The following is a 27319-nucleotide window of genomic DNA, read 5'->3' as shown; positions in this document are numbered from 1 at the left end:
TTATAGTATATAGGCCTCCTGCCTATCTGATAATATGAAGAGCATATTCAGATTAACTTCACAGTACAGAACAAGTTTGTAAAGTTTTCCAGAGCCTCCCACAACACTGCCATTTCCTGGTGAGTCTTCTCCTCCCTATTTCTTGTTTTGCTCCTGGTGTCTGTGACACATCTGTGTCCTTTAGCAATCCATGACCTCACATAGGGGACTGGGTTGAATTTGGTCAGGGGTGGGCCAACAAGGTTCAGAAAGAGTAGCCCTGATATGGTGGAGGTATGCAGAGAGGCGCGGGTTGAGGTGCAAATCAGATTCATTTGAGAAAATCCCTGCTGGCCTTCTGCACTGGAGATGAGGATGGTGCTGACCACCATCAACATCTCTTTAAGTCCATCTGGAGATGGGGATGGTGCTGACCTCCATCAACATCTCTTTAAGTCCATCTGGAGATGGGGATGGTGCTGACCACCATCAACATCTCTTTAAGGCCATCCCTGGGACAGTACTGATCAACATAGCTGACCAGATGCAGAGGTGGACCAGTGATGTTTTCCTCTCAGTGGTGAGACTTGCCCTTCCATTTGATACACTGTTAACTCATAAGATCATACAAGATGTTACAGGCTTATTGCATGTGGAAACAGACCTGCATTCAATTACTATTTAAAATAATTTTGAATACTTAATAAGCAGTGCTTGATTGAGTTTGCCTGTTGTAATGGAACCAATAGAAAAGCCCTAAAAGTACAAACATCAAAACTTTTCTTGTTCAGTTAGTCCCTCCCTGTTTCAGCTAATTATCTTCAGTTTGGTGCCTAGTGAATACGACTCAGGTCTTTATGGAAACATCAATGTAAATTCACCTTAGATTTTTACTCCTCACTTTCCCTTTCAGGTCCATAGGGTTTTGCTGCCCCCTGCTGGAGACTGGAGCACAAGGCAGTCCCTGGCTTTCTTTGTGCAGCTGGAGGATGAGGCCCTCCTCACCTGTTGTGACGGGTCCAACAAATATCCCCTGGTGAAGGCAGGGGCCTATCTCATCCAACGCTTCAATGACTCTTATGGGAGGCAATGAGCATTTCCCATGTTAAGCTATGGAATTAATTGTACAGCATTGGATTGGTGTTGGCATGGGGTAGAGGGAGTTTACATATACCAGTCATTTCCTTTTAAATCCATGAAGGGAAGTGGACAAGTTCACACTTAGAAAGGAGATAATAGTTCCACACCCCATGTGTCCTGATAACTACAGGAATGAAACCATATTGAGGTTGTCTGCTTCTATAGTCTCCCGAGTGGCGCAGTTGTCTAAGGCACTGCATCACAGTGATAGCTGTGCCACTAGAGATCTTGGTTCAAATCCAGGCTCTGTCGTAGCCGTCAGCGACCGGGCGGCGCACAATTGGTCCAGGGTAGGGGAGGGAATGGCCGGCAGGGATGTAGCTCAGTTGGTAGAGCATGGTGTTTGCAATGCCAGGGTTGTGGTTTCGATTCCCATGGGGGCCAGTATGAAAAATATATATAATAATAATATGCCATTTAGCGGATGCTTTTATCCAAAGCGACATACAGTCATGTATATATATATATATATATGCACTAACGGTAAGTTGCTCTGGATAAGAGTGTCTGCTAAATGACGTAAATGTGTATGGTTTGAGAGAGAGAGAAAACATCAGGTAAAGTTCTGGGGGATGTCAGCCATGAAGTTGTCTAAACACAACTGGAACATAATTTGTTTCTGATTCATTGTTAATGGATTTTCAATTAGGAACACAGGGGGAAAACCTAACAAAACAACACACATAACACACAACCAATAAAAACAAAGGGGGAGGAAACCACTAAAGTCATTACCATATTGTCATTTTCTAATGACAGGGAGAAAACATGTAAAATCTAGAAGACTACTTTAGATCTGGTCAAAAGAAGCCTAGTGCACTACGTAGGGAACAGGGAGAGATTTGGGACAGAGACAGTAACTCCTGGATGGAAATCTCTCTCTCCCTCATCTGTCTTATATATCTGCCCATTTCCCCTCCCATCCTCCCTATTCATTCTATTCTATCACCCACACCACTAGCCAGCTTCCACACATTTACAAGTTAAAGACACACCACTAGCCAGCTTCCACACATTTACAAGTTAAAGACACACCACTAGCCAGCTTCCACACATTTACAAGTTAAAAGACACACCACTAGCCAGCTTCCACACATTTACAAGTTAAAGACACACCACTAGCCAGCTTCCACACATTTACAAGTTAAAGACACACACATCTCCAATCTCCACCCTATTCCCTATGTAGTGCACTACTTTAGATCTGGTCAGAAGTAGCCTAGTGCACTACGTAGGGAACAGGGTGTCATTTGGGCCAGAGTCAGTAACTCCCCTGGGTATGAATTCTCTCTCTATCTTATCTGTCTTCTATATTATGTTCTCCTCTCCTCCTCTCTTCTCTCCTCTATTCACTCTATTCTATCATCCACACCACATGCCAGCTTCAACACAATCCATTTACAAGTTAAAGACACACCTTGGAATAAATAGCAAAGGAAAACTACTACTAGATGTATTTTTTATTTCCCATCACCATGAATCATATTTAATAACTGAACAGTAGCAGACCTAACTTCATCTGTTCCTGAATTCTGGGTAGTGGATTAAAAAGACCATCAATCTCCAATGATATTAAAGTACAATTCTGAACATTACTGATATACTGAGCATCAAATCAAGATATCTGCTGTTTTTATTGTTTGGTTAATAGCACCACCTGCTGGACAGGTTTAATGTTGCTTGACTGAGCAGTATGGGAGAATGAAAGATGCCAAACTTAGGGTCGGTTTCCTGGACATCTCCATTGAACATGCTTTTTAGTCTAGGACTAGGCTTAATCTGTGTCCGGGAAACTGGCCCATATAGTTCAATTAGCGAGTAAGTAACACTACCTGTTCCATGATACTGAGGAAAATGACATTGAGACAGAGAACCAATTGAGAAAACATATCAATGGTTCTGAATGCCAACCAACATACATTAACAGCAAACATCATGATTAATGTAAATGTAGCCAATTAAAACATTGCATTTGATAAAAATACATTAAGTTTTAATTAAACTCTGAAGATTAAATCAGTCAGACAAAAATAATTGTACAGAAAAACAGAGTATTATATCTGGTGACCATCACCACCAGCATGACTAGTATCTATGTGGACCCTACTACAGTTTAACCAGCTCAGCTATAGACTACACCAGCATGACTAGTATCTATGTGGACCCTACTACAGTTTAACCAGCTCAGCTATAGACTACACCAGCATGACTAGTATCTAGGTGGACCCTACTACAGTTTAACCAGCTCAGCTATAGACTACACCAGCATGACTAGTATCTATGTGGACCCTACTACAGTTTAACCAGCTCAGCAGTCCCAGAGAGCCATAACCCAGCAGCACCAGAGAAAAAACGATCTAAACGAAACCCAGGATAGAGGGGCTGAGTGAATGTGGTCTGGACTCTGTGGAGGAGGGTCATTGTGTCAGAGACACTGTAGAAGGACAGAGTACCTGCCTTGTGATCCAGGTCCACTCCTACTCTGGAGGACTGAGGGCCTGATACTTTAGTCTCAACATTATTGTGTCTGAACAAATAACCACCACTATAGTAGTGTAAACTCCAGGACTTGTCATTCTCTCCAAATGCACCATCTGTCTCTGTTCTGCTGATGTCTTTATATGAGACTGCTGTATAAACAAACCCCCCCCCACTCCACTCCACCTCCCAGTAACAGCGTCCAGACAGACCCTCTCTACACAGAACCTGGTAGTTTGTGAATCTGTCTGGATGAACAGGATATCGTTGGACCTGGCCTGTATAGGTCACCTTTCTGTTCCCTTCAGACAGAGAGAGGAGTGTGTGTGCTGTGTTTGGGTCCAGTGTGAGCTGACAGGAATCTGGGAGAAGAGCAGAGCAGAGACCAATGAGGGGAGTTAGAACAATAAGTTAAGTCAGATACTGTATCTACCCTGTCTTTGATTAGAGCACAGCAGAGATCAAATCAGAGAAATATGAGGAGTCAGATAGATACCCAGTCTTTGATTAGATCTACTATTGCTATATATTTCTAGAGGGATTGTTAGGAGTGTCAGTAAAAAGAGACTGTTAGTTACTTCAGAATGAAGAGACTCACATTGTAAGAACTGTTCTCTGGTCTTGGGCTCTGGAGGCAGTACAACATCCACTATATTCACTACAGACACATAAACACATTCACAGAGAGAGGGAATGTTATCATCACACCATATTCCACATGTATATGACTAGTAGGGAACTTTCAATGGTCTAAAGTTGATGTTCTTATTATTTTCAACACACCTGTAGTGGAGATCTTGGTCCATTCTCCTTTAAGGACGTCTTCTAGTTTCTCTCTCAGTTCAGACACAGTCTTACTCACATCTCCAAAGTACTGAAGAGGACGGACAACGATACTGGGTAAGCCTGAAGATACACTGGTACTGGAGAGAGACTGATAACTCTGGAGAGAGAGAGAGAGAGAGAGAGAGAGAGAGAGAGGGAGAGAGAGAGAGAGAGAGAGAGTGAGAGGGAGCAGAACCAAATGATTGAGAGTTTTAATTTCATATCACATGTAACAAGGCAGTTGAGTTACCTGGAGGAAATGGATGTGATCCTCTGTGTGTGAGAGCTGCTCCAGCTCAGTGCTTCTCTTCCTCAGCTCAGCTATCTCCTGCTCCAGTTGCTCCAGGAGTCCTTCAGCTTGACTCACTTGAGCCTTCTCTTGGGCTCTGATCAGCTCCTTCACCTCAGAGCGCCTTCTCTCAATGGAGCGGATCAGCTCAGTAAAGATCTTATCACTGTCCACCACTGCTGCCTGTGCAGAGCTCTGTTAAGAGAGAGAGAGAGAGACTTGTCTTACTTTAATGAGCCATCCTCATTACACTAACACCCCCCCTCCTAAAAACACATAGCGTGCCACCACAAACTCCACACAATCACATTATCCAGTACCCAACACCACAGTACAATACACCATCCAGCACCACATTCCAGCCGTCCATCCAACCCCTCCTCTCCAGCCGTACAGACAGCCCCCATGAGCCCCCATACCTCCTGAAACATCTCCACACTGTTGATCATTTTGTACAACTCAAACTCAACCCTAAGGCGTCAACAGTAATGGCATTACCCTGGCAACACAGAAAAAACATGATGAACAGTCTGTCATTGCAGAAAACGGAAACCCCTCCCCAACTCCCAGGTCAACCCGAGCCAACCAGCTATTGGTGTCCAGGGCTCCATGTAATACCCTCCACTGGAGGACCCCTGACCTTTCCAGCACTGGGAGCTTATAGAGCACCCTCCACCTATACCCTGCCATGCTCTCAGCCCCCACAACCCCCTGCCACTGATGCCCCTTCACTCCCGCTAAGCTCCTGATGTGTCTAACCTTGACACTGAGGGTGTACAGCACCTTACCCCCCACCTCCTCAAACTCCCCCAGGCTCAGAGTGTTAGAAGTCAATAAGTCCTCCGGACTCTCCTGCCAGTCCCCAGTCTCTGCTGTCACTTGCAGTGGTGGAAACGGTGGTGGCCCCTCCTCAGGCTGCTCCAGCCCTAAGTACTGCAGCATAGAAATCAGAGACCCCTGCTGTATTGAGTCTCTCCTGCCGCATGATGAAGAGCTGCTGATCCAGCCCCAAACCACCAGCCCTCCTCAACAGAGCACATGCTGGTTCCCTCCAGCCCACCTCCGTACGGTACAGTAGCCTCTGTGCTGCTGAGTCAGAACGCTGCCACCCTGACCAGAAAAAATTCACTAACTTGCGCTGCAGGTCCACAAGCAGACCACCGGGGGCGTTGAGAATGGCCAATTTAAGCCATAGAGAGGATGCCACCAAGTTGTTGATGATCAGCACCGTCCCTCTGTATGCCACTTGGGAGATGAGCCACCTCCACTTCGTCAGCCTCGACACCACCGCTTGTGACACTCCTTCCCAGTTCTTCCTATCCCAACCCTCCGAGCCCAGATACACCCCAAGCATCTTGAGCCACTCACAGCCCCACTGCAACCCCCTGGAAGCTGCGGAGGTGCCCTGTCCCTCCATGCCCCACATAACAGAGCCTCACTCTTGCCCCAGTTTACCTAAGCAGAAGACGCCCCCTCGTACACCCTCAAACTATTCTCCAGGGCCTGTAGGTTCTGCTCATCCCTTACCAACACAGACGTCATCAGCGTATGCTGACACTGCTATGCCTGTCCCCAACCCTATGCCTGGCTCCCACACTCCCTGTAGCCTCCTGCGTAGCAGGCCCAGAAAGGGCTCAATAACAAGAGTGTATAGCTGCCCTGACAGAGGGCATCCCTGGTGAATGCCCCTCCCTACCCAGACTGGCCTACTGAGCCCTCCCCACACCTTGACCATACATGAAGCCCCAGCGTACAGCATTTGAACACAGGCCACAAAATTCTCCCCACAACCAAAACAACACATTGAACAGATATTCATGGTCCACCCTATCAAAGGCTTTCTCCTGATTATGAACAGATTGTCTGTGTTTGAGCGTCCTGGTACACAGTACGTTTGGTCCTTGTGTACAATAGAGTCCAGGTGGGACTTCAGTCTTTTAACGAGGACCTTGGTAAAGACCTTATAGTCCAAACAGAGCAATGCCACAGGCCTCCAGTTCTTTAAGTCGCTCACATCTACTTGTTTGGGCAGGAGAGTCAAAGCCTCCCGTCTATAGCTTAGCGACAGCTCCCCCACCCCGACGCACTCACACAACACACGTCCTGTAAAATAATTCCCCAGAACTTTTTATAAAAATCCACAGGCAGACTGTCTGAGAGACAGCAGCTGAGAGTTTGTGAAAGGCCAGGGAAATGTCTATTTGATTTATCTTTGACAGAGAGAGTTTGGAAAGGTCTGTGAGCAGAACCTGAGAAAACCCAGGATAATAATAATAATAATAATATGCCATTTAGCAGACACTTTTATCCAAAGCGACTTACAGTCATGTGCATACATTTTTACATATGGGTGGTCCCGGGGATCGAACACACTACCCTGGCATTACAAGCGCCATGCTCTACCAATTGAGCTACAGAGGACCACAGAGTTCTGCCCTCTATAAATCAGAGTACAACTCCACAGCCTCATCTCCTCACAACAGAAGTTACCCACCCATCAGGCTCCCTCATCTCCCCCACAACAGAAGTTACCCACCCATCAGGCTCCCTCATCTCCCCCACAACAGAAGTTACCCACCCATCAGGCTCCCTCATCTCCCCCACAACAGAAGTTACACACCCATCAGGCTCCCTCATCTCCCCCACAACAGAAGTTACCCACCCATCAGGCTCCCCTCATCTCCCCCCACAACAGAAGTTACCCACCCATCAGGCTCCCTCATCTCCCCCCACAACAGAAGTTACGCACCCATCAGACTCCCTCATCTCCCCCACAACAGAAGTTACCCACCCATCAGGCTCCCTCATCTCCCCCACAACAGAAGTTACCCACCCATCAGACTCCCTCATCTCCCCCACAACAGAAGTTACCCACCCATCAGGCTCCCTCATCTCCCCACAACAGAAGTTACCCGCCCATCAGACAAACGTAAAACAAGGGATTTTCTTGGTTTCCCCACTCTGTTTTTCCAACCCCTCTGGTGAAACAGAGAACTGAGCCCTGTACTATAATATAATATAAAGTGCCATTTTGCAGACGCTTTTATCCAAAGCGACTTACAGTCATGCGTGCATATATATATATATATTTTTTGTGTATGGGTGGTCCCGGGGATCGAACCCACTACCCTGGCGTTACAAGCGCCGTGCTCTACCAGCTGAGCTACAGAGGACCAGGTGCAGACACATTTATGAAAGCAAAGACAAGGTCATTATTTGGGCTCCAAACACTAACAACCTACCCTTACACACCTCTTTTGCTACCCCTCCACTAAGATTTCTGCCATGGCATTTAAATGTTTTTGGTTTACATATTCCCCCAGTCTTTGCCGCCGTTCATGTTAAGGAAGTCTAACCGTGAAATCTCCATAAGAGGTGGGAGGGAAATCACCACAATCAGAAACCAGTAGAGAAGCCCATAAAGCCGCCATGCCAAAAAAAAACATCAATTTAAGCAGATTCTGAAGACATGCCCTTAAGAACCCATGACCCATTTTCTCAGTATATACCGCTTCCTGGGTGAGAGGACACTAAACCCCTCATTCTTCATCACGTGTTGTACTGACCTTACAAACCTTCCAGGATCAATCAAATAAGACTCCAGCAGAACCTTCTTTTTCCCCTTTAGTCTCCATCAGGAACCTAGAAAGTTCTCTCACCGTATATACTGGGCCCTCAGCCTGACTGGCTGTCAGCTCTGGATCCAATGAGCCGTCTGAAAACGAGACGCCTTGTCCTCCGCTCCTGCAGACTCACCTCCCCCTCTTCCTCCTCCTCCATTGGCACGGTACCGTCCTCCTCCTCCCCAGTCTCTGCCCCCCTGCACTTCCCCCCTGATCAGAGCCTCTTCCCCAATGACAGGCAATATTTCCTGGGATGAGCCCACCAAGCATTCGCCCACCGGAGTCTCTGTTACTACAGAAACCTGCCTCAGCTCATGTAGCCCAGCTGCAACCCTCCCCACCACCGCTTTCTCCACGGCCTGCGCACCACCACTTGGCCATGCACTACTACCGTGTAGCTCAGTTGGTAGAGCATGGCTCTTGCAACACCAGGGTTGTGGGTTCGTTTCCCATGGGGGGACAGTATGAAAATGTATGCACTCACTAACTGTAAGTCGCTCTGGATAAGAGCATCTGCTAAATGACTAAAATGTAAAAAATTTACTCTCCTCCCTCCTGGTACCCCTGCCATTTATTTTGCAATTCTGAGTAATCACTATTTTAGTAGGGATTAGTAAGGAAAAACACTTTATTCAGTACTACTGCAGTTGCTTAATAATTCCAATAGATGGCAGCATAAGACCATGAATGACATTTCAGAAGATTAGTTTAGTTCTCTCCCTGGATACACCACCACTCCACCTCACAGGAAAACTCCTCCTGCCTGAGCTTTTTACTGTCCCTTTCCACACTGCTAACGCAAGAGGAAGGACTGAAAAAGCATTTAACACATTACTGTGAAGTAATATAATGATGATTCATGTTTATTATTGCCTGTTTTTATGGTCATGTTTTGAAATTATACTTCATTACTATAATGATTATCAATACGCCTGAACATTAATTCAGTCACCTCTGGTCGACAAAAACGTATTTTCCTAGTACATTAATTGTCAAATTCATCAACCAGCATCGAGCACTCTGCCTTCTCACGCAAGCGAGGGGCATGTTGAGGTAAATATGCTAACCGCGACGGTTGCATTATGTAATTTATTGGTGGGCTGGAAGATGCAGTGTTTTTTTCTTTTTCTATTCAGAGGCTATTTACTCCCAATATGAGATAATTTTATATAGAAGGTTTTTATAATGCATGTTTACTAGGGTTGAGGTTAGCGCATCTGAGTAGGGATTATTTGGGTTCAATACCTGTCCTACCTATCAATCATATTGCTGCTTGTAGCCTATAACTGATGATCCCCACACTAGAAACACCGAAAACTATCTGTGCTAGCAAAACCTGTGTTCCACCCCTCCCCTGTGTAACCTTGAAGTTTGTTAAGAAACAAACACTTGTCTATGAAAACAGACATGTTTAACGGATTCCGCTTGGCACCCAGCCGAGAGCACACGAAAACCACTTGCAAATTTACCAAAACTAACCAACTACTTGCGGTCTGTTCGTAAGCAATAAACGGAGGCAGATTAGCCACCACAACTCTTATCGAAAGAGGCGACATCTGCACCAACACACCCCTCACAAAAATCCCACTCACAACAAGACAAACCTTTTTCATTAACACAACCACCGCCTTGTTCATTCTGGATGCAGAGTGCAGATGTTCTGCTCCAACCTGTTCGCCGACCATGAGCAAAACTTCCTCCACACCTTTCTCCGGAACGTACCCGAAGCGACAGCGTTTCTTCTCCACTCGGTTGAGGCCATCACGCCGCCCTAACAAACTACCCCTACTCCCCCCTCAACTCTAAACGATAAACAGTGGAAACCAATAAACAAACCCTCCACCATCAGAAAATACATTCAGAAAATACGCAAGAACCAAAAGAAAAAATAATAGTAGCCCTCCTCACGAACCACAAATCTCTCACACAACCAACTTCTTCTTCTATGATATAATGGCGGTCCACAAACCAACGTTAAAGGTGCATGCCACCACCTACTGTGCTGGAGTGTGTGGTCAATCACGGTTTCCAACATTTCTAAATCCTCCTACCTAACTCAGTACTTCTGAGAAAATAAAGAAGAGCCCTACTAACTTCTAATAGACCCTCCCTCATCCCCAAAATCCCTTCCAAACCCCCCCAACCTCAATGACCCTACACTTCAATCTTTACCTCTCTTCAACATACTAACAACAATATAACAACACATGCTCCACCGTTTCATGGACCGCACCCTCCAGACACAAACCATTCACATGCTTGCCAACCAAATGTAATGAAAAGATCAATGTACAATGTCCTAAGCGCAATCGAGTAAACACCACCTCTTCCTTCCTAATCTGACCTTTGAATCTTGGTCTATCGACCTTTCTGTAAAACTGTAAACTATTCATATAAATGCCGGCCCTTGTGCTCAGATTACCATCTCTTCTGCCACACATCTATCAAAATGGCTCTGACCTTACATTTGGCCTCACCTCTACCCAGTGGAACATTAATATCAATTATATCTAGTTTCAAAGCTCTTTTAGCTAACTGGTCTACAATTTCATTCCCTTCCACACCCGAATGTGCTGGGACCCAGCAGAATCTCACTACTAAACCCATTCTCTCAATTCTCCATAATAACATTAATACCTCCAATAGCAGGTCACTCCTATTAGATTTACCAGATGATAAACTATTATCACCAACAGTTCAACTGAGTATACTGACAGTTCATCTGTTAGTCTTCTACATATCTGCACATCAAATTCAGGAACGTAAACGCCTGCTCCTGTGAGCCCACTATCTGGGTCCTTGGATCCATCTGTGAAAAGCATTAAAAAAGCATAAAAACTTCTACCAATGTAATTGTCAACCAGTTTCTCAATATCACTGACTTCTGACCAATCTTTCCTTTTCTCTACCAAGGTTAGATCAACAACAGGGTCTGGGAGTAACCATGGAGGAACATCCCCTATCACCACAGAAGGGCCAACCTCCAACTCCCTCAAACCACTCTCATCAGCAAGCTTTCCAACTGTCCAACCAAAACCACTGCCTTGTCTACTAGTATATTCCCAACAGTCATCTAGAACAGTAGCAGTGGGATGCTCAACCTCACAGCCTTTCAACCTAACCCAATAAGATAATGACCATTTTTTACGCTGTATATCCAAAGGCATCTCACCTGCCTCCACCAGTAAGGCACATACAGACGTTGATTTAAATGCACCAATACATATCCTTAAAGCTATATACTGGATTCTGTCCAGCTTCTGAAGCCAAGTCTTTACCTCTGTTCAATAAACTGTACACCCGTAATCAATTGGCGTCCTGATCAGAGCTCTATAAATATCCATCAACGACTGTATATCAGCAACCCATTCATAATCAGAGACCCACACAACCAACTACCGTAAAAGTGATGGAATGAGAGAGCCAGAGACATCGTTACAACACTGTACATAGCCATAATTTAGCATTTCTTCTTCTTCTTTGGAGTTTAACGGCGGTTGGCATGGAAAAATAAAAAAATAAAAACAACAAAACAACAAATCTTCTGAAGTCTAATCTTGTATGCCCAAATACTTCTCTGCAGCTGCCACCACAACATCTATTTTCTGTGATTTACGTTCCATTTCTACTGTACAATTGATAACCATTGCTATGAACGCTAAGAAGCTATCTTTACTAAAGCATATATCACTCGTTGGCCTATCCCTCTGTGCTGGCACAGATCTACTACTCACAGGGATCCTCTCAGGATCTCTCACCCTTGACCCATCCTCCTCTACTTTCTTCACTGTCTCAGCATACGACACCTTCTGCACTACTCTGACTCTAGCCACCTCAACCTGCCTCTCTCGCACCGGACACTTCCGATCCCCAGCAACATGGGCATCCCAACAGTTGACACACACAACTTTATCCACCGAAACTACACAATCCTCTATCCCATGCCCTCCTGCACACTTCCCACATCTTGGATCTCCCTCCTACAAACTGCTGCAACATGACCATAAATGTTGCACCTGAATCAGCACAGTGGATTCGCCACAAAAGCTCTAACAGAATAACTGATATATCCTAACATGACTTTATCGGGTAAAGACTCAAAACTCAAAAGGACTGACAGTGACTCCTCTGTTTCACCACGCTCACCACCGGGTCTGCGTTGCACCAAACGGTGGGAATCACAAACACCAGGAATCTTCAACCTTAATTACTCCACCTCCACACTTAACGCTACCCCAGAAATCACTCCTTTCAATGGTGCCCTGTTCCTAAGAGCAAAGCAAGAAACAGATCTTGACCCAAGTTGCGTGACACGGAGCGCCCACTCCCTCTGGTCAGAAGAAACACAAACAAATATCACAAGTCCACTACAGGTTACCTTCACTGATTCAACTGCACCCAACTCCTTTCCCACCCACACTGAAACCACAAATGGATCTGCCAAAAGGTATGGATCCACTTTCTCCAACAATGTATATCCTACTGCACCAGATTCTTCTTTATCATGTCCATTGATGCCAGGCTCTGGTTCTGAGCTCATCACCACACCTTCTACCTCACTTAACTCTCCCTCATTCATTTCCATTTCACCTCCAGAACTCGGTCTGGCGCACGGCTCACTCTGTTTGCACTTGAGTTACAGTGGGGGAAAAAGGTATTTAGTCAGCCACCAATTGTGCAAGTTCTCCCACTTAAAAAGATGAGAGAGGCCTGTAATTTTCATCATAGGTACACGTCAACTATGACAGAGAAATTGAGGGGAAAAAATCCAGAAAATCACATTGTAGGATTTTTAATTTATTTATTTGCAAATTATGGTGGAAAATAAGTATTTGGTCACCTACAAACAAGCAAGATTTCTGTCTCTCACAGACCTGTAACTTGTTCTTTAAGAGGCTCCTTTGTCCTCCACTCGTTATCAGTATAAAAGACACCTGTTTGAACTTGTTATCAGTATAAAAGACACCTCTCCACAACCTCAAACAGTCACACTCCAAACTCCACTATGGCCAAGACCAAAGAGCTGTCAAAGGACACCAGAAACAAAATTCTAGACCTGCACCAGGCTGGGAAGACTGAATCTGCAATAGGTAAGCAGCTTGGTTTGAAGAAATCAACTGTGGGAGCAATTATTAGGAAATGGAAGACATACAAGACCACTGATAATCTCCCTCGATCTGGGACTCCACGCAAGATCTCACCTCGTGGGGTCAAAATGATCACAAGAACGGTGAGCAAAAATCCCAGAACCACACGGGGGGACCTAGTGAATGACCTGCAGAGAGCTGGGACCAAAGTAACAAAGCCTACCATCATTAAAACACTACGCCGCCAGGGACTCAAATCCTGCAGTGACAGACGTGTCCCCCTGCTTAAGCCAGTACATGTCCAGGCCCGTCTGAAGTTTGCTAGAGTGCATTTGGATGATCCAGAAGAGGATTGGGAGAATGTCATATGGTCAGATGAAACCAAAATAGAACTTTTTGGTAAAAACTCAACTCGTCGTGTTTGGAGGACAAAGAATGCTGAGTTGCATCCAAAGAACACCATACCTACTGTGAAGCATGGGGGTGGAAACATCATGTTTTGGGGCTGTTTTTCTGCAAAGGGACCAGGACGACTGATCCGTGTAAAGGAAAGAATGAATGGGGCCATGTATCATGAGATTTTGAGTGAAAACCTCCTTCCATCAGCAAAGGCATTGAAGATGAAACGTGGCTGGGTCTTTCAGCATGACAATGATCCCAAACACACCGCCCGGGCAACGAAGGAGTGGCTTCGTAAGAAGCATTTCAAGGTCCTGGAGTGGCCTAGCCAGTCTCCAGATCTCAACCCCATAGAAAATCTTTGGAGGGAGTTGAAAGTCCGTGATGCCCAGCGACAGCCCCAAAACATCACTGCTCTAGAGGAGATCTGCATGGAGGAATGGGCCAAAATACCAGCAACAGTGTGTGAAAACCTTGTGAAGACTTACAGAAAACGTTTGACCTGTGTCATTGCCAACAAAGGGTATATAACAAAGTATTGAGAAACTTTTGTTATTGACCAAATACATATTTTCCACCATAATTTGAAAATAAATTCATTAAAAATCCTACAATGTGATTTTCTGGAGAAAAAAAATCTCATTTTGTCTGTCATAGTTGATGTGTACCTATGATGAAAATTACAGGCCTCTCTCATCTTTTTAAGTGGGAGAACTTTCACAATTGGTGGCTGACTAAATACTTTTTTTCCCCACTGTATAACATTTGAAAGTCTCTATTCCTTTGAACATTTTGTGAGTGTAATGTCTACTGTTAATTTCTGGTGGTTTATTTCACTTTTGTTTATTATCTATTTCACTTGCTGTGGCAATGTAAACATATGTTTCCCATGCCAATAAAGCCCTTAGAATTCAATTGAATTGAGAGAGAGAGAGAGAGCTCCATGTTAATGTATAGGGGACATGAGTCGGTCATGGTTACTCATGGTTATGTGATGAGGTAGCCCCGCCTTCGACTTCAAAATCAGTGTCGGCCCTCAGCCCAATAGTGAATGTCCTCTTGGTTTAACGGTCAAGATGTTGTTTTCTCCCTCAGTAGACCCGGGTTCATATCCCGCCGGTTACATAAAGCAGTCTATTCTCTGAAAGGGGTCCAGACAGCCTGTTCCCAACAGTGGGGTCAGTGGGATTGGATAGGGGCCTCTCTCCCTCTCTCTCTCTCTCTGACTGGAGGAGAGATGTGAAATGATGCCTCTCTTCTGGTCAACAATACTCACCTTGAGAGACTTTACAGCCTGTTTGAGCTCCTTCAGCTCCTTCTCTCTCTCCTGGAATCTCTGCTGGACCTTCGGCTGACTCATCCCCAGCTGCTTCTGTGGAGAATCACTCTTCAATGAGCTATCAAGCTTTATTTGTCCAGTAGATCAATAGTATAGTAATGGGACATAGGGCCCATAGAAGATAGGGATTAAAATGTTGAGGAAGTGTTTGTGTGAAATTATATTATTATATTGTTATGTGAATGATTATAGTTTTAACAGTGCACAAAACAGGGGAGCTGATTGGGTGTTTGATAACAAATTACAATGGTGTTTGACTTTAGAAAATGGTGATACATTTGGAGACTCTGGGTTAACACATCTATATAATCAAGGTTTGTGTTCATATTTGTTCTGCTGAGGATTGAATTCATTTGAATGATCTCATATTCAAACAGCCTTAGTTCCTACTGTAATTATTATTTGTTTATCAGACAGTCACCAACAAGTAGTTCTGGTCTTACCTGTTTCTCAGTCCTCTCTGCTGCAGCTGACACTGTATCATGGCCTTTATGTTCATCCATCACACACAGCAGACAGATACACTGCTGATCGGTACGACAGTAAACCTCCAGCAGTTTGTCATGATCAGAGCAGATCTTCTCCTGTAGTTGTGCGGTGGCTTTGACCAGCTTGTGCTTCTTCAAAGCAGGAGATTCATAGTGAGATTGGAGGTGAATCTCACAGTAAGAGGCCAGACATGCCAGACAGGACATGAGGGCTTTCTGCTTTCTGGTCCCAGTGCAGACATCACACGCCACATCTCCAGGTCCAGCATAGCACAGAGCAGGAGGGGGAGCAGCCTGGAGTCCTGTCTTCTTCAGTTTCTCCACCACTTCAGCCAACATGTTATTTTTCCTCAGAGTAGGCCTTGGAGTGAAGGTCTCTCTGCACTGAGGACAGCTATAGACCCCTTTCAGAACATCCTGATCCCAGCAGTCCTCAATACAGCTCCTACAGTAACTGTGTCCACAGGCAGTAGTGACCGGCTCCTTCAGTAGATCCAGACAGACAGAACAACAGAACTGGTCCTGGTCCAGCAGAACTCCCTGCTGAGCCATTTGGACGGTTTTCACTCTCACACAGACAGACACCACAGAGACTCAGATCAGTTTCGTTTCCACAGAAGAGAAGTTGTGGGAGAGGGAGGGACTTCCTGGTTCTGCCAGAGGGGTGGGGTTAGAGGTAGGGAGGGGTTAGAGGGAGAGAGAGAGAGAGAGAGAGAGAGAGAGAGAGAGAGAGAGAGAGAGAGAGAGAGAGAGAGAGAGAGAGAGAGAGAGAGAGAGAGAGAGAGAGAGAGAGAGAGAGAACTGTACACAATGTCCCTTAATACAATGGCCCTTAATATGGAATACATTAAATAGAGTGGTTAGAATATATAAAGGGTAACAGTTTCTATGAAGTACATATGTATAATGCTTTTAATGAATTGTGTAATGCCTTAAACTTATGTGCTATGACACTAACTATAACCATCCATAATAACTAATACGTGGCTGTAAAACTGTACAATGTGTTATAGATAATTAGCTACAATGGGGGAGGGGGGACTTGAAATGGTTACAATGTACTGTAGCTGAAATGAATACCGTATGTATTGACTGATCATTGAGAATGATGTAACACTTTACATTACAGTGTGTTTATTGGTGTGTAATTATTCCTGTTAGTACAGTGGTGTAAAAGTACTGTGATGCCTCATTCTTACACTGTACTAGCAGCAGTAACCCTAGCCAGTAATAAGGCTACTGTAATGGAAAGTGTTACAGGAAATATAAAGGAAGGATTTATACATGTCATCTATGATATACTGTATGTAATGATATGTCTATGTCTTCTATATGGTGTTCTATACTGTATGTAATGATATGTCTATGTCTTCTAGATGGTGTTCTATTGTCACGGTTTACTATGCCAGAACCCAGAAGCAGACAAGGACAAGGTACGTTGAGAGAAAGGTGAGTGTTTATTTAGTAGATTCCGAGTGAGGCTGAATAATCCAGGGAACAGAGCGGGTGGCGTGGATGGGTTGTTGAGGGTGCAGTGGTTGGTCCGGTACTGGCTCGGCAGCCGCCGACCATCAGGCAGAGGTTGGGTGAAGGTTCCGGGTGAGAGACTGCAGACAGAACAAAACGGAGGTCAGTACACAGCAAGTAACAAGGTGCAAAACAACAAAACTAACTAAGGGCTCAGAGGCTGACACGCTGACAAACATACTGTTCATAGCTACCGATCCGGCAGGAACTGGATGTTCGGCCAGAGCCTAAGAAGGGTGATGATCAGGACCAGGTGTGCAGATTGCTGATGGGATGCAGGTGCGGAAAACCAGAGCGCTCCCCGGAGCGTTCCCGAACCCTCGGGAAACTGGAGATTACGAACAGGAAAAACTAGTCACCAGACAGGACCCGACTCAGACAGCCGGGATCGTTACAGTACCCCCCCTCCGACGAACGCCACCGGGCGGACTCCCCGGAGCGCCAGGATGGAGGCGGTAGAAGTCACTGATGAGGTCCGCATCAAGGACCTGTCGCCGCGGAATCCAACTCCTCTCCTCAGGGCCATACCCCTCCCAGTCCACGAGATACTGGAAACCCCGGCCCCGCCGTCTGGAATCCATGATGCGACGCACCGTGTAGGCAGGACCACCTCCGATCATCCGAGGAGGAGGAGGAGGAGGCGGAGGAGGCAACAGAGGACTGAGGAAGACAGGCTTGAGGCAGGAGACATGAAAGGTGGGATGGACTCTGAGCGTCCTCGGTAGTTTGAGTCGAACTGCCACTGGATTGATCACCTTCTCCACCACAAACGGACCAATGAACTTCGGTAACAACTTCCTAGACTCAGTCCGTAACGGAAGATCCCGTGTGGCCAACCAAACCCTATCTCCGATGGTATAGGTGGGAGCGGGGATCCGGCGACGATTCGCCTGGAGCTGATACCGGTCCGAAACTCTAAGGAGTGCCCTTCTGGCCCGATGCCAGGTCCGGTGGCAACGACGAATATGGGCCTGAACAGAAGGCACTGAGAGCTCCTTCTCCTGAGAAGGAAACAGGGGAGGTTGGTAGCCATACAGGCACTGGAAGGGAGACATCCCAGTGGCAGATGTAGGAAGAGTATTGTGGGCATACTCAACCCAAGGCAACTGAGAGACCCAGGAGGTGGGGTTGGAAGAGACCAGACAGCGTAGCGTGGATTCCATCTTCTGGTTGGCTCTCTCCGCCTGACCATTGGATTGGGGGTGAAAACCAGATGTGAGACTGACTGTAGCTCCAATGGCCAAACAGAAGGACTTCCAGACAGCAGAGGTAAACTGAGGGCCACGGTCGGAAACGATATCACTGGGCAAACCGTGGACCCTGAAAACCTCCCCTAACCAGGATCTCGGACGTCTCCGAGGCAGAGGGAAGCTTGGCAATTGGCACAAAGTGGGCGAACTTGCTGAATCTGTCCACGATAGTCAGAACGACCGTGTTCCCCTCAGAAGCGGGCAACCCAGTGACGAAGTCCAGGGCCAGATGCGACCATGGTCGCCGGGGAATAGGAAGGGGGTGAAGTAGTCCAGAGCTGGGCCGATTGGTACTCTTATTCTGCGCACACACTGGACAGGCAGCAACAAACCCCCGAGTATCCTCGGCCATGGCAGGCCACCAAAAACGTCTGCGAAGAAACGCCATTGTCCGAGCCACGCCAGGGTGACAAGCCATCTTGCTGGCGTGGGACCATTTGAGGACAGCCGGACGAACCGACTCAGGCACAAACAACCGACCGGGTGGACCGTTACCGGGACCGGGCTGAGTCCGAAGGGCCGCCAGCACCTCCTCCTCAATCTTCCACATAACTGCTCCCACGACGCAGTTCCGGGGAGAATTGTCTCGGTCTTGGACCCACTCTCCTCCGTCTTGGAGAACATCCGGGACAAGGCGTCCGCCTTGCCGTTCTTAGATCCAGGTCGGAACGTCAGGGCAAACTTGAATCGTCCGAAAAACAACGCCCACCTGGCCTGACGGGAGTTGAGACGTTTAGCCGATTGCACGTAAGCAAGATTCTTGTGGTCAGTCCAGACAATAAACGGTTGCTCCGCCCCCTCCAACCAGTGGCGCCACTCCTCCAAGGCAAGTTTCACCGCGAGAAGCTCCCGGTTACCCACATCGTAATTCCTCTCCGCAGGCGAAAGGCGACGAGAGTAGTAGGCGCAGGGATGGAGTTTACTGTCCGTGGAGCATCGCTGCGACAGGATGGCGCCAACTCCCACATCAGACGCGTCCACTTCAACGACGAACTGACGGGCCGTGTCCGGTTGAGAGAGAATCGGTGCGTTGGTGAATCGCCTCTTCAAATCCAGAAACGCTCGATCCGCCTCCGGATTCCACTTGAAGGTCCTGATACTGGAAGTCAAGGCAGTTAACGGAGCGGCCACACGGCTGTAATCCCGGATGAATCTGCGGTAGAAATTCGCAAACCCCAAAAATCTCTGGAGCTGCAATCTCGTACCGGGCTGGGCCCACTCCAGAACCGCTCTAACCTTCTCCTGGTCCATCCTAATCTCTCCCCTGGAGATGATGTACCCGAGAAAGGATGTCGTGTGGGCGTGAAACTCGCACTTCTCGGCCTTCACGAACAGGCGATTCTCCAACAATCGCTGCAGAACCTGCCGGACATGCTGGACGTGGTCGGAAGGTTCCTTCGAGAAGATCAGAATGTCATCCAGGTAAACAAACACAAAGAGACCGATCATATCTCTCAGGACGTCGTTCACCATACTCTGGAATACCGCTGGAGCATTGGTCAGTCCAAACGGCATCACCTGATACTCGAAGTGACCCATCGGTGTATTGAAACCCGTCAACCACTCGTCCCCCTCTCTGATCCGGACCAGGTGATACGCATTGCGTAGGTCTAGCTTGGTGAACACCGTAGCACCCTGTAAGGAGTCGAAGGCAGAACTCATCAAGGGCAGGGGATACTTGTTCTTGACCGTGATGTCATTCAACCCCCGATAATCAATACACGGTCGAAGAGAGCCATCCTTCTTACCCACAAAGAAGAATCCTGCCCCCAGGGGGTGATGACGAGGGACGAACGAGACCAGCAGCTAGGGACTCCTTGATGTAGGTCTCCAACGCCTCACGTTCAGGTCGGGAGATACTGTATAACCTTCCCTTGGGGTAGACAGCTCCAGGGACCAGGTTGATGGCACAATCATATGGTCGGTGGGGGAGGGAGTGACAGAGCCTTCTGCTTACTGAAAACTTCCCCCAAATCGTGATATGTCTCGGGAACCAGGGACAAATCTGGGGGTTTAGCCTCAATCACCTGACTGGGAACCGAATGGGGGCAGGCAGTCTTGAGACAGTTAGCATGACAATCAAGGCTCCAACTCGTTACCTTGCCCGTCACCCAATCGAACGTGGGATTGTGTTCCTTCAGCCAGGGGTATCCAAGGACCAGAGGAACATGGGAAGACGGCAGAATGAAGAATGAAATCATCTCAGAATGATTCCCCGACAACCGCATCTTAACCGGTTCAGTCCTCATCGTGATACGTGCCAGACTACTGCCGTTCAGAGTGGTCGCTTCAATGGCTTCCGGCAATTGCTCCTTGGAAAGCCCCAGCTGTTCCACCAACTCGGCATCAAGAAAGCTTCCATCGGCACCTGAATCGATAAAAGCGTTAAGCGCTAAGCTCTGATTCCTGTTCACAAGGGTAGCCGGGAAACGGGGTCTGACAGAGGTACTGAGAGGTTGAAACTGGCTCGCTAAAAGTCCTCCCAACTTTAGCGAGCCGGGCAGTTTGACGACCGCCGGGAACAAGTGGAGATGTAATGTCCCGAGCTACCACAGTAGAGGCAGCAGTTGGTCTTACGTCTATGTTGACGCTCCTCCTTGGTTAACCCGTGCCGCCCCACTTGCATGGGTTCAGAATCGGGAGAGAGGACCTCTCCACTAATCCATTGTGGTGGAGAATGATCGACGTGTTCTGGTCCACCACCCGACCCGACTGGGAACTGAGAAGCTGATCGATTGGACGGACCCCATTGCTTCTCCCTCCTTCGCTCTCGGACTCGATTATCCACCCGAATAGACAAGGCTACCAAGCTGTCCAGGTCACTAGGCTCCGGATAGGAGATCAACTCATCCTTGAGCTGCTCCGACAGACCCTGGTAAAAGGCCGCTTGCAGCGACTCCTCGTTCCACCCACTCTCCACAGCCAACGTCTTGAACTCGATCACGAAGTCGGCCACGCTGCGAGTTCCTTGGCGAAGCGAAAACAGGCGCCTAGCTGCGTCCCTCCCTCGGACGGAATGGTCGAAGAGCTTCCTCATCTCGGCCGTGAACCCCTGGTATGAAGCCATGCAGGGATCCTGTCGTTCCCAAACGGCTGAAGCCCACTCCAGCGCTCGACCACGCAGCAACTCAATCACAAAGGCTATCCTAGCCTTGTCTGTGGCATAAGAGTAGGGCTGTAGATCGAACACTAATCCACACTGCATAAGGAAGGAACGGCATCTTCCCAGCTCCCCCTCATATTTATCCGGCGCCGGAACCTTGGGCTCACGGATGGACACAGCTTCAGAAGCGGCAGGCGAGATGGGTGAAACCGGTAGTGGATCCTCCACCGGACACTTACGTTGGTTCTGGACCTCCGCCAGACCGGTAGAAAGGTTCCGAACTGACAACGCGATCTCCTGTAGTACCGTGCTATGATGGCCCAACATCTTCTCCTGCTGGGTAATAGCATGGCGAACGGAGTCCAGGTCCGCTGGGTTCATTACTGGCCGGATCGTTCTGTCACGGTTTACTATGCCAGAACCCAGAAGCAGACAAGGACAAGGTACGTTGAGAGAAAGGTGAGTGTTTATTTAGTAGATTCCGAGTGAGGCTGAATAATCCAGGGAACAGAGCGGGTGGCGTGGATGGGTTGTTGAGGGTGCAGTGGTTGGTCCGGTACTGGCTCGGCAGCCGCCGACCATCAGGCAGAGGTTGGGTGAAGGTTCCGGGTGAGAGACTGCAGACAGAACAAAAACGGAGGTCAGTACACAGCAAGTAACAAGGTGCAAAACAACAAAACTAACTAAGGGCTCAGAGGCTGACACGCTGACAAACATACTGTTCATAGCTAACGATCCGGCAGGAACTGGATGTTCGGCCAGAGCCTAAGAAGGGTGATGATCAGGACCAGGTGTGCAGATTGCTGATGGGATGCAGGTGCGGAAAACCAGAGCGCTCCCCGGAGCGTTCCCGAACCCTCGGGAAACTGGAGATTACGAACAGGAAAAACTAGTCACCAGACAGGACCCGACTCAGACAGCCGGGATCGTTACATCTATACTGTATGTAATGATATGTCTATGTCTTCTATATGGTGTTCTATACTGTATGTAATGATATGTCTATGTCTTCTATATGGTGTTCTATACTCTATGTAATGATATGTCTATGTCTTCTATATGGTGTTCTATAATCTATGTAATGATATGTCTATGTCTTCTAGATGGTGTTCTATACTGTATGTAATGATATGTAATGATATGTATATGTCATCTATATGGTGTTCTATACTGTATGTAATGATATGTCTATGTCTTCTAGATGGTGTTCTATACTGTATGTAATGATATGTCTATGTCTTCTAGATGGTGTTCTATACTGTATGTAATGATATGTCTATGTCTTCTATATGGTGTTCTATACTGTATGTATTGATATGTCTATGTCTTCTATATGGTGTTCTATACTCTATGTAATGATATGTATATGTCTTCTAGATGGTGTTCTATACTGTATGTAATGATATGTCTATGTCTTTAAAATATTAATCTATAATCATGCTTCCCTTTCAATGTCAATGTGTATTTGTAACATTCTAACCCTGTTTACAATAGTGCTTTGACGAAGAAGCTTTCTCCAAAACGTGTCAGCAAGTAATATCACTGAAGGGAATTAATCTGCCGTCCTGCACCTTATTTTACAAACAGTGAGCACGAGAGGGTGGTGACCTGGGGGATCTGAGGTACTGGAATGCATAAAATATATATATCCTTTATAATAAAGCATTGCATTCATATCATCACATTTGCGTAGTGGCATAGAGCAGTAGAGTAGAGGCACTTCCAGAAGTTGTACACATGGGGGACATTTTTAGTAGCATAATGGCCGAGAAAATGTTGGCCTTTTATAAACGCATTTCATGCAATTCTATGTCATTTTACATGACGAGACTTTGGTAGAGTATTGGTTAATACCACACAAATGATCGAAATGGCAGGCTACACTGACAAACTGAGAATCCGAGATCAATAAAAACGACCTTGTCTTGAATCCATCAATAGCCTAGGCCTGGGTGTGTGGAGACACATATTGTAGGCTACAATATGAGGAGGAAATTATAGTCCTAAAAATGCTTTCCAGTTTCACTGACTCACCCAATGATGCACAGCTCCCTCACTGTTGATGGCCGATGCACTCGTGCCAAAAGCCTACCTCTCTCTCTCTCTTTTGTAAAACAATATTTGGAAGTTGATGAAATATTTTGGTGGCCTCCAGCATAGAGTCTAAATAAATGATGAAGTGCAACGCTTGAGAGATGAGAGTTCAGGCTCCTGTCTATCAGAGCAGAGAGGGAGAGAGATCATAGAAAGTGAATCTCATTCTAGTTACATTTGAAGTCGGAAGTTTACATACACCTTAGCCAAATACATTTAAACTCAGTTTATCAGAGCAGAGAGGGAGAGAGATCACAGAAAGTGAATCTCATTCTAGTTACATTTGAAGTCGGAAGTTTACATACACCTTAGCCATATACATTTAAACTCAGTTTATCAGAGCAGAGAGGGAGAGAGATCGTAGAAAGTGAATGTCATTGTCACGACTTCGGCCGATGCTGCCTCTCCTCCTTGTTCGGGCAGGCTTCGGCGTTCGTCGTCACCGGCTTACTAACCACTGCTGCCCCAATCATCATCACAATTGTCTTGTCTTGTCAATCACACACACCTGGTTCCTATCCCCTAATTAGTCAGTGTAATAGTGTTCCCTCTACCCCCTTGTCCTTGTGGGGGATTGTTAATTGTGAGAGTAGTGTAGCTCGGTGGAGCTACTCATAACATTGTGTTGCCAGGGTAGATTTCCCCCCTGTGCCTATGTATTATTGGATTCCATTACAGTGTATTTGCCAGGGATGTTAGTTTGCCCTGTGCCTGTTTCGTTGATCGCTATTGGAGCGCATTTGTGTGTCAACAAAGGAATAAACTCTGTATTCTGTGATTACCCTCCTGCGCCTGACTCCTTCCACCACACTCATCACAGTCATTCTAGTTATGTGAGAGATACAGGCGTGCTTCTCACACAGCCACCGTCACGCGTCGGCCACGTGTTTGTCTCCAACATATACTATGCCCACATACTCTAGTGTAGCTGTGGGGCTTACAAGTCTGAATTTCTTACAGCCTAATTTTCAAGACATCAATGTACAGCAACATTTTTAGGTGTCACTGCAGAACACCCTCCATATGCATATGAACACATAATCAGAGGTGGGGATTACAAGACTCACATTTCATATACTCAGAGGTGGGGCTTACAAGACTCACATTTCATATACTCAGCGGTGGGGCTTACAAGACTCACATTTCATATACTCAGAGGTGGGGCTTACAATATTCACATTTCATATACCTTTCAAGACATCACTGTAGGACAAATATTTGATTTGATATCAGAATATACTTCAAATAAAATAAATCAATGTATGCTACAGCAGAACACATATTATAGTATATAGGCCTCCTGCCTATCTGATAATATGAAGCGCATATTCAGATTAACTTCACAGTACAGAACAAGTTTGTAAAGTTTTCCAGAACCTCCCACAACACGGCCATTTCCTGGTGCGTCTTCTCCTCCCTATCTCTTGTTTTGCTCCTGGTGTCTGTGACACATCTGGGTCCTTTAGCAATCCATGACCTCACATAGGGGACTGGGTTGAATTTGGTCAGGGGTGGGCCAACAAGGTTCAGAAAGAGTAGCCCTGATATGGTGGAGGTATGCAGAGAGGCGCGGGTTGAGGTGCAAATCAGATTAATTTGAGAAAATCCCAGCTGGCCTTCTGCACTGGAGATGAGGATGGTGCTGACCACCATCAACATCTCTTTAAGTCCATCTGGAGATGGGGATGGTGCTGACCTCCATCAACATCTCTTTAAGTCCATCTGGAGATGGGGATGGTGCTGACCACCATCAACATATCTTTAAGTCCATCTGGAGATGGGGATGGTGCTGACCTCCATCAACATCTCTTTAAGTCCATCTGGAAAGTCTCCTTTATCATTACCATCAGTGTCCCTGTACTGCCTGTAGGCCCGTATGACCGTACGTGGACTGTCAATGCCAAACCTCTGGCAGAGAGATTCTATCACTGTTTCTCCATACAGTGCTCCTGCATCCTCTGGCCAGTATTGAGCATAAAGCACCTTCAGATCCTCTATGAACTGGCTGTATCCTCTATTGTCCACCGCCCGTCCTCCTTGAGAGAACCTTCTAGCCTCCATGTTCCTCGCCAAGCTCTAGAAAAACTCCCTCTGATTAAGGACTCTGTCGCTGGGTCTTCCACCATTCAGTTTGACTCCTTGGAAAGAGTTCTCCTGAATCGCTCTCTGGCTGAATTGTGTGTCGGCCTGGCTGCTCGGCCATGGCACTGAACACCCTCACTTCCCTGTTGACTGCCCCGTGTGCAGTAATAACACCCTCACTTCCCTGGTGACTGCCCTGTGTGCAGTAATAACACCCTCACTTCCCTGGTGACTGCCCTGTGTGCAGTAATAACACCCTCACTTCCCTGGTGACTGCCCTGTATGCAGTAATAACACCCTCACTTCCCTGGTGACTGCCCTGTGTGCAGTAATAACACCCTCACTTCCCTGGTGACTGCCCTGTGTGCAGTAATAACACCCTCACTTCCCTGGTGACTGCCCTGTATGCAGTAATAACACCCTCACTTCCCTGGTGACTGCCCTGTATGCAGTAATAACACCCTCACTTCCCTGGTGACTGCCCTGTATGCAGTAATAACACCCTCACTTCCCTGGTGACTGCCCTGTATGCAGTAATAACACCATCACTTCCCTGGTGACTGCCCTGTATGCAGTAATAACACCATCACTTCCCTGGTGACTGCCCTGTGTGTCTCTCTTACTGAATATACCATAGATGGAGACAAGACTGATTGGAACAGAACTAGTGAGACCCAGACTAAGACTCAACCACTAGAGACCTCTAGACCTATGTGTCCAACCTGTAAGGAGACCTAGACCAGTTTAAATGTGTCTCACCTGTAAGGAGACCTAGACCAGTTTAAATGTGGACAAATGAGCCCCAGAGTGTGAACATTAATGCTAGTGTGATGATGATGCTGTCAGTACAGCATAGTGTGGTGAGTTTCAGAGTTGGTCATTAGTCCTCATAGGGGATGGTTTCATTCTATGGAGTAGCAGTGGTCTTCATGACATTGTGCATGTTTTAGATCAAATCCATTGCAGTCAACTGCACAGACTCACTCATCTACAAATCCCCTTGCATCTTAAATAATGACTCACTAAGGGGGCTTTCACACTAAATTGGTTTGGAGCTGGGGTTTTTCGAACTTGTTTGGACTGGTGTGAACACTATACGCACTCGGGAGCACACCAAACAATGCACCTAGGTTGGCTCAAAAGGAGTGGTCTCGTTCCGTTTCCATTCATACCCCTTGGTGCTGTAGTACCGTGGTGCGATTTGCTGCAGGTGTCAACGCAGTCCGGACCAAACACAGGAAAAGATCCAAGCATACAGTATTATTGGTTGTTTGACTGTGCGCATTTGATTAAATGCACGCATTATAATATCTTGATATCTCTGAAATATGTTGTGAATAGCAGTACATTTATGAGCGCATCTGTAAGGGGCTTAATACAGTTGTATTCCAGACACTAGGTGGCAGCACACGGGGAATAAAATAAGAAAAGTTAAAGTGGACTGGGGGGAGAGGATGAAAAACTAACAACAAATGCTGTTACAGTATCTCACAAAAGTGAGTACACCCATCACATTTTTGTAAATTTTTGAGTATATCTTTTCATATGACAACACTGAAGAAACGACACTTTGCTACAATGTAAAGTAGTGAGTGTACAGCTTGTATAACAGTGTA

General features: G+C 46.6%; 1 protein-coding gene across 1 annotated transcript; it reads right to left on the bottom strand.

The window, feature by feature from the left end:
- Positions 1-3884: 3884 nt before the first annotated feature.
- Positions 3885-16199, bottom strand: LOC123485252 (E3 ubiquitin-protein ligase TRIM47-like). The gene is made up of 4 exons (XM_045216184.1): positions 15603-16199; positions 15097-15192; positions 4673-4906; positions 3885-3959 (listed from the first exon to the last, which is right to left on the bottom strand). Exons 1-4 carry the CDS (start codon positions 16197-16199, stop codon positions 3885-3887), a joined length of 1002 nt encoding a protein of 333 aa, XP_045072119.1.
- Positions 16200-27319: the final 11120 nt, after the last annotated feature.

This window comes from Coregonus clupeaformis, unplaced genomic scaffold (genome assembly GCF_020615455.1).
Source record: "Coregonus clupeaformis isolate EN_2021a unplaced genomic scaffold, ASM2061545v1 scaf0632, whole genome shotgun sequence".
In the NCBI taxonomy this organism is placed as follows: Eukaryota; Metazoa; Chordata; class Actinopteri; order Salmoniformes; family Salmonidae; genus Coregonus; species Coregonus clupeaformis.
The sequence above is the reverse complement of the archived record's forward strand: the minus strand, read 5'-3'. Positions and strand labels throughout refer to the sequence as shown.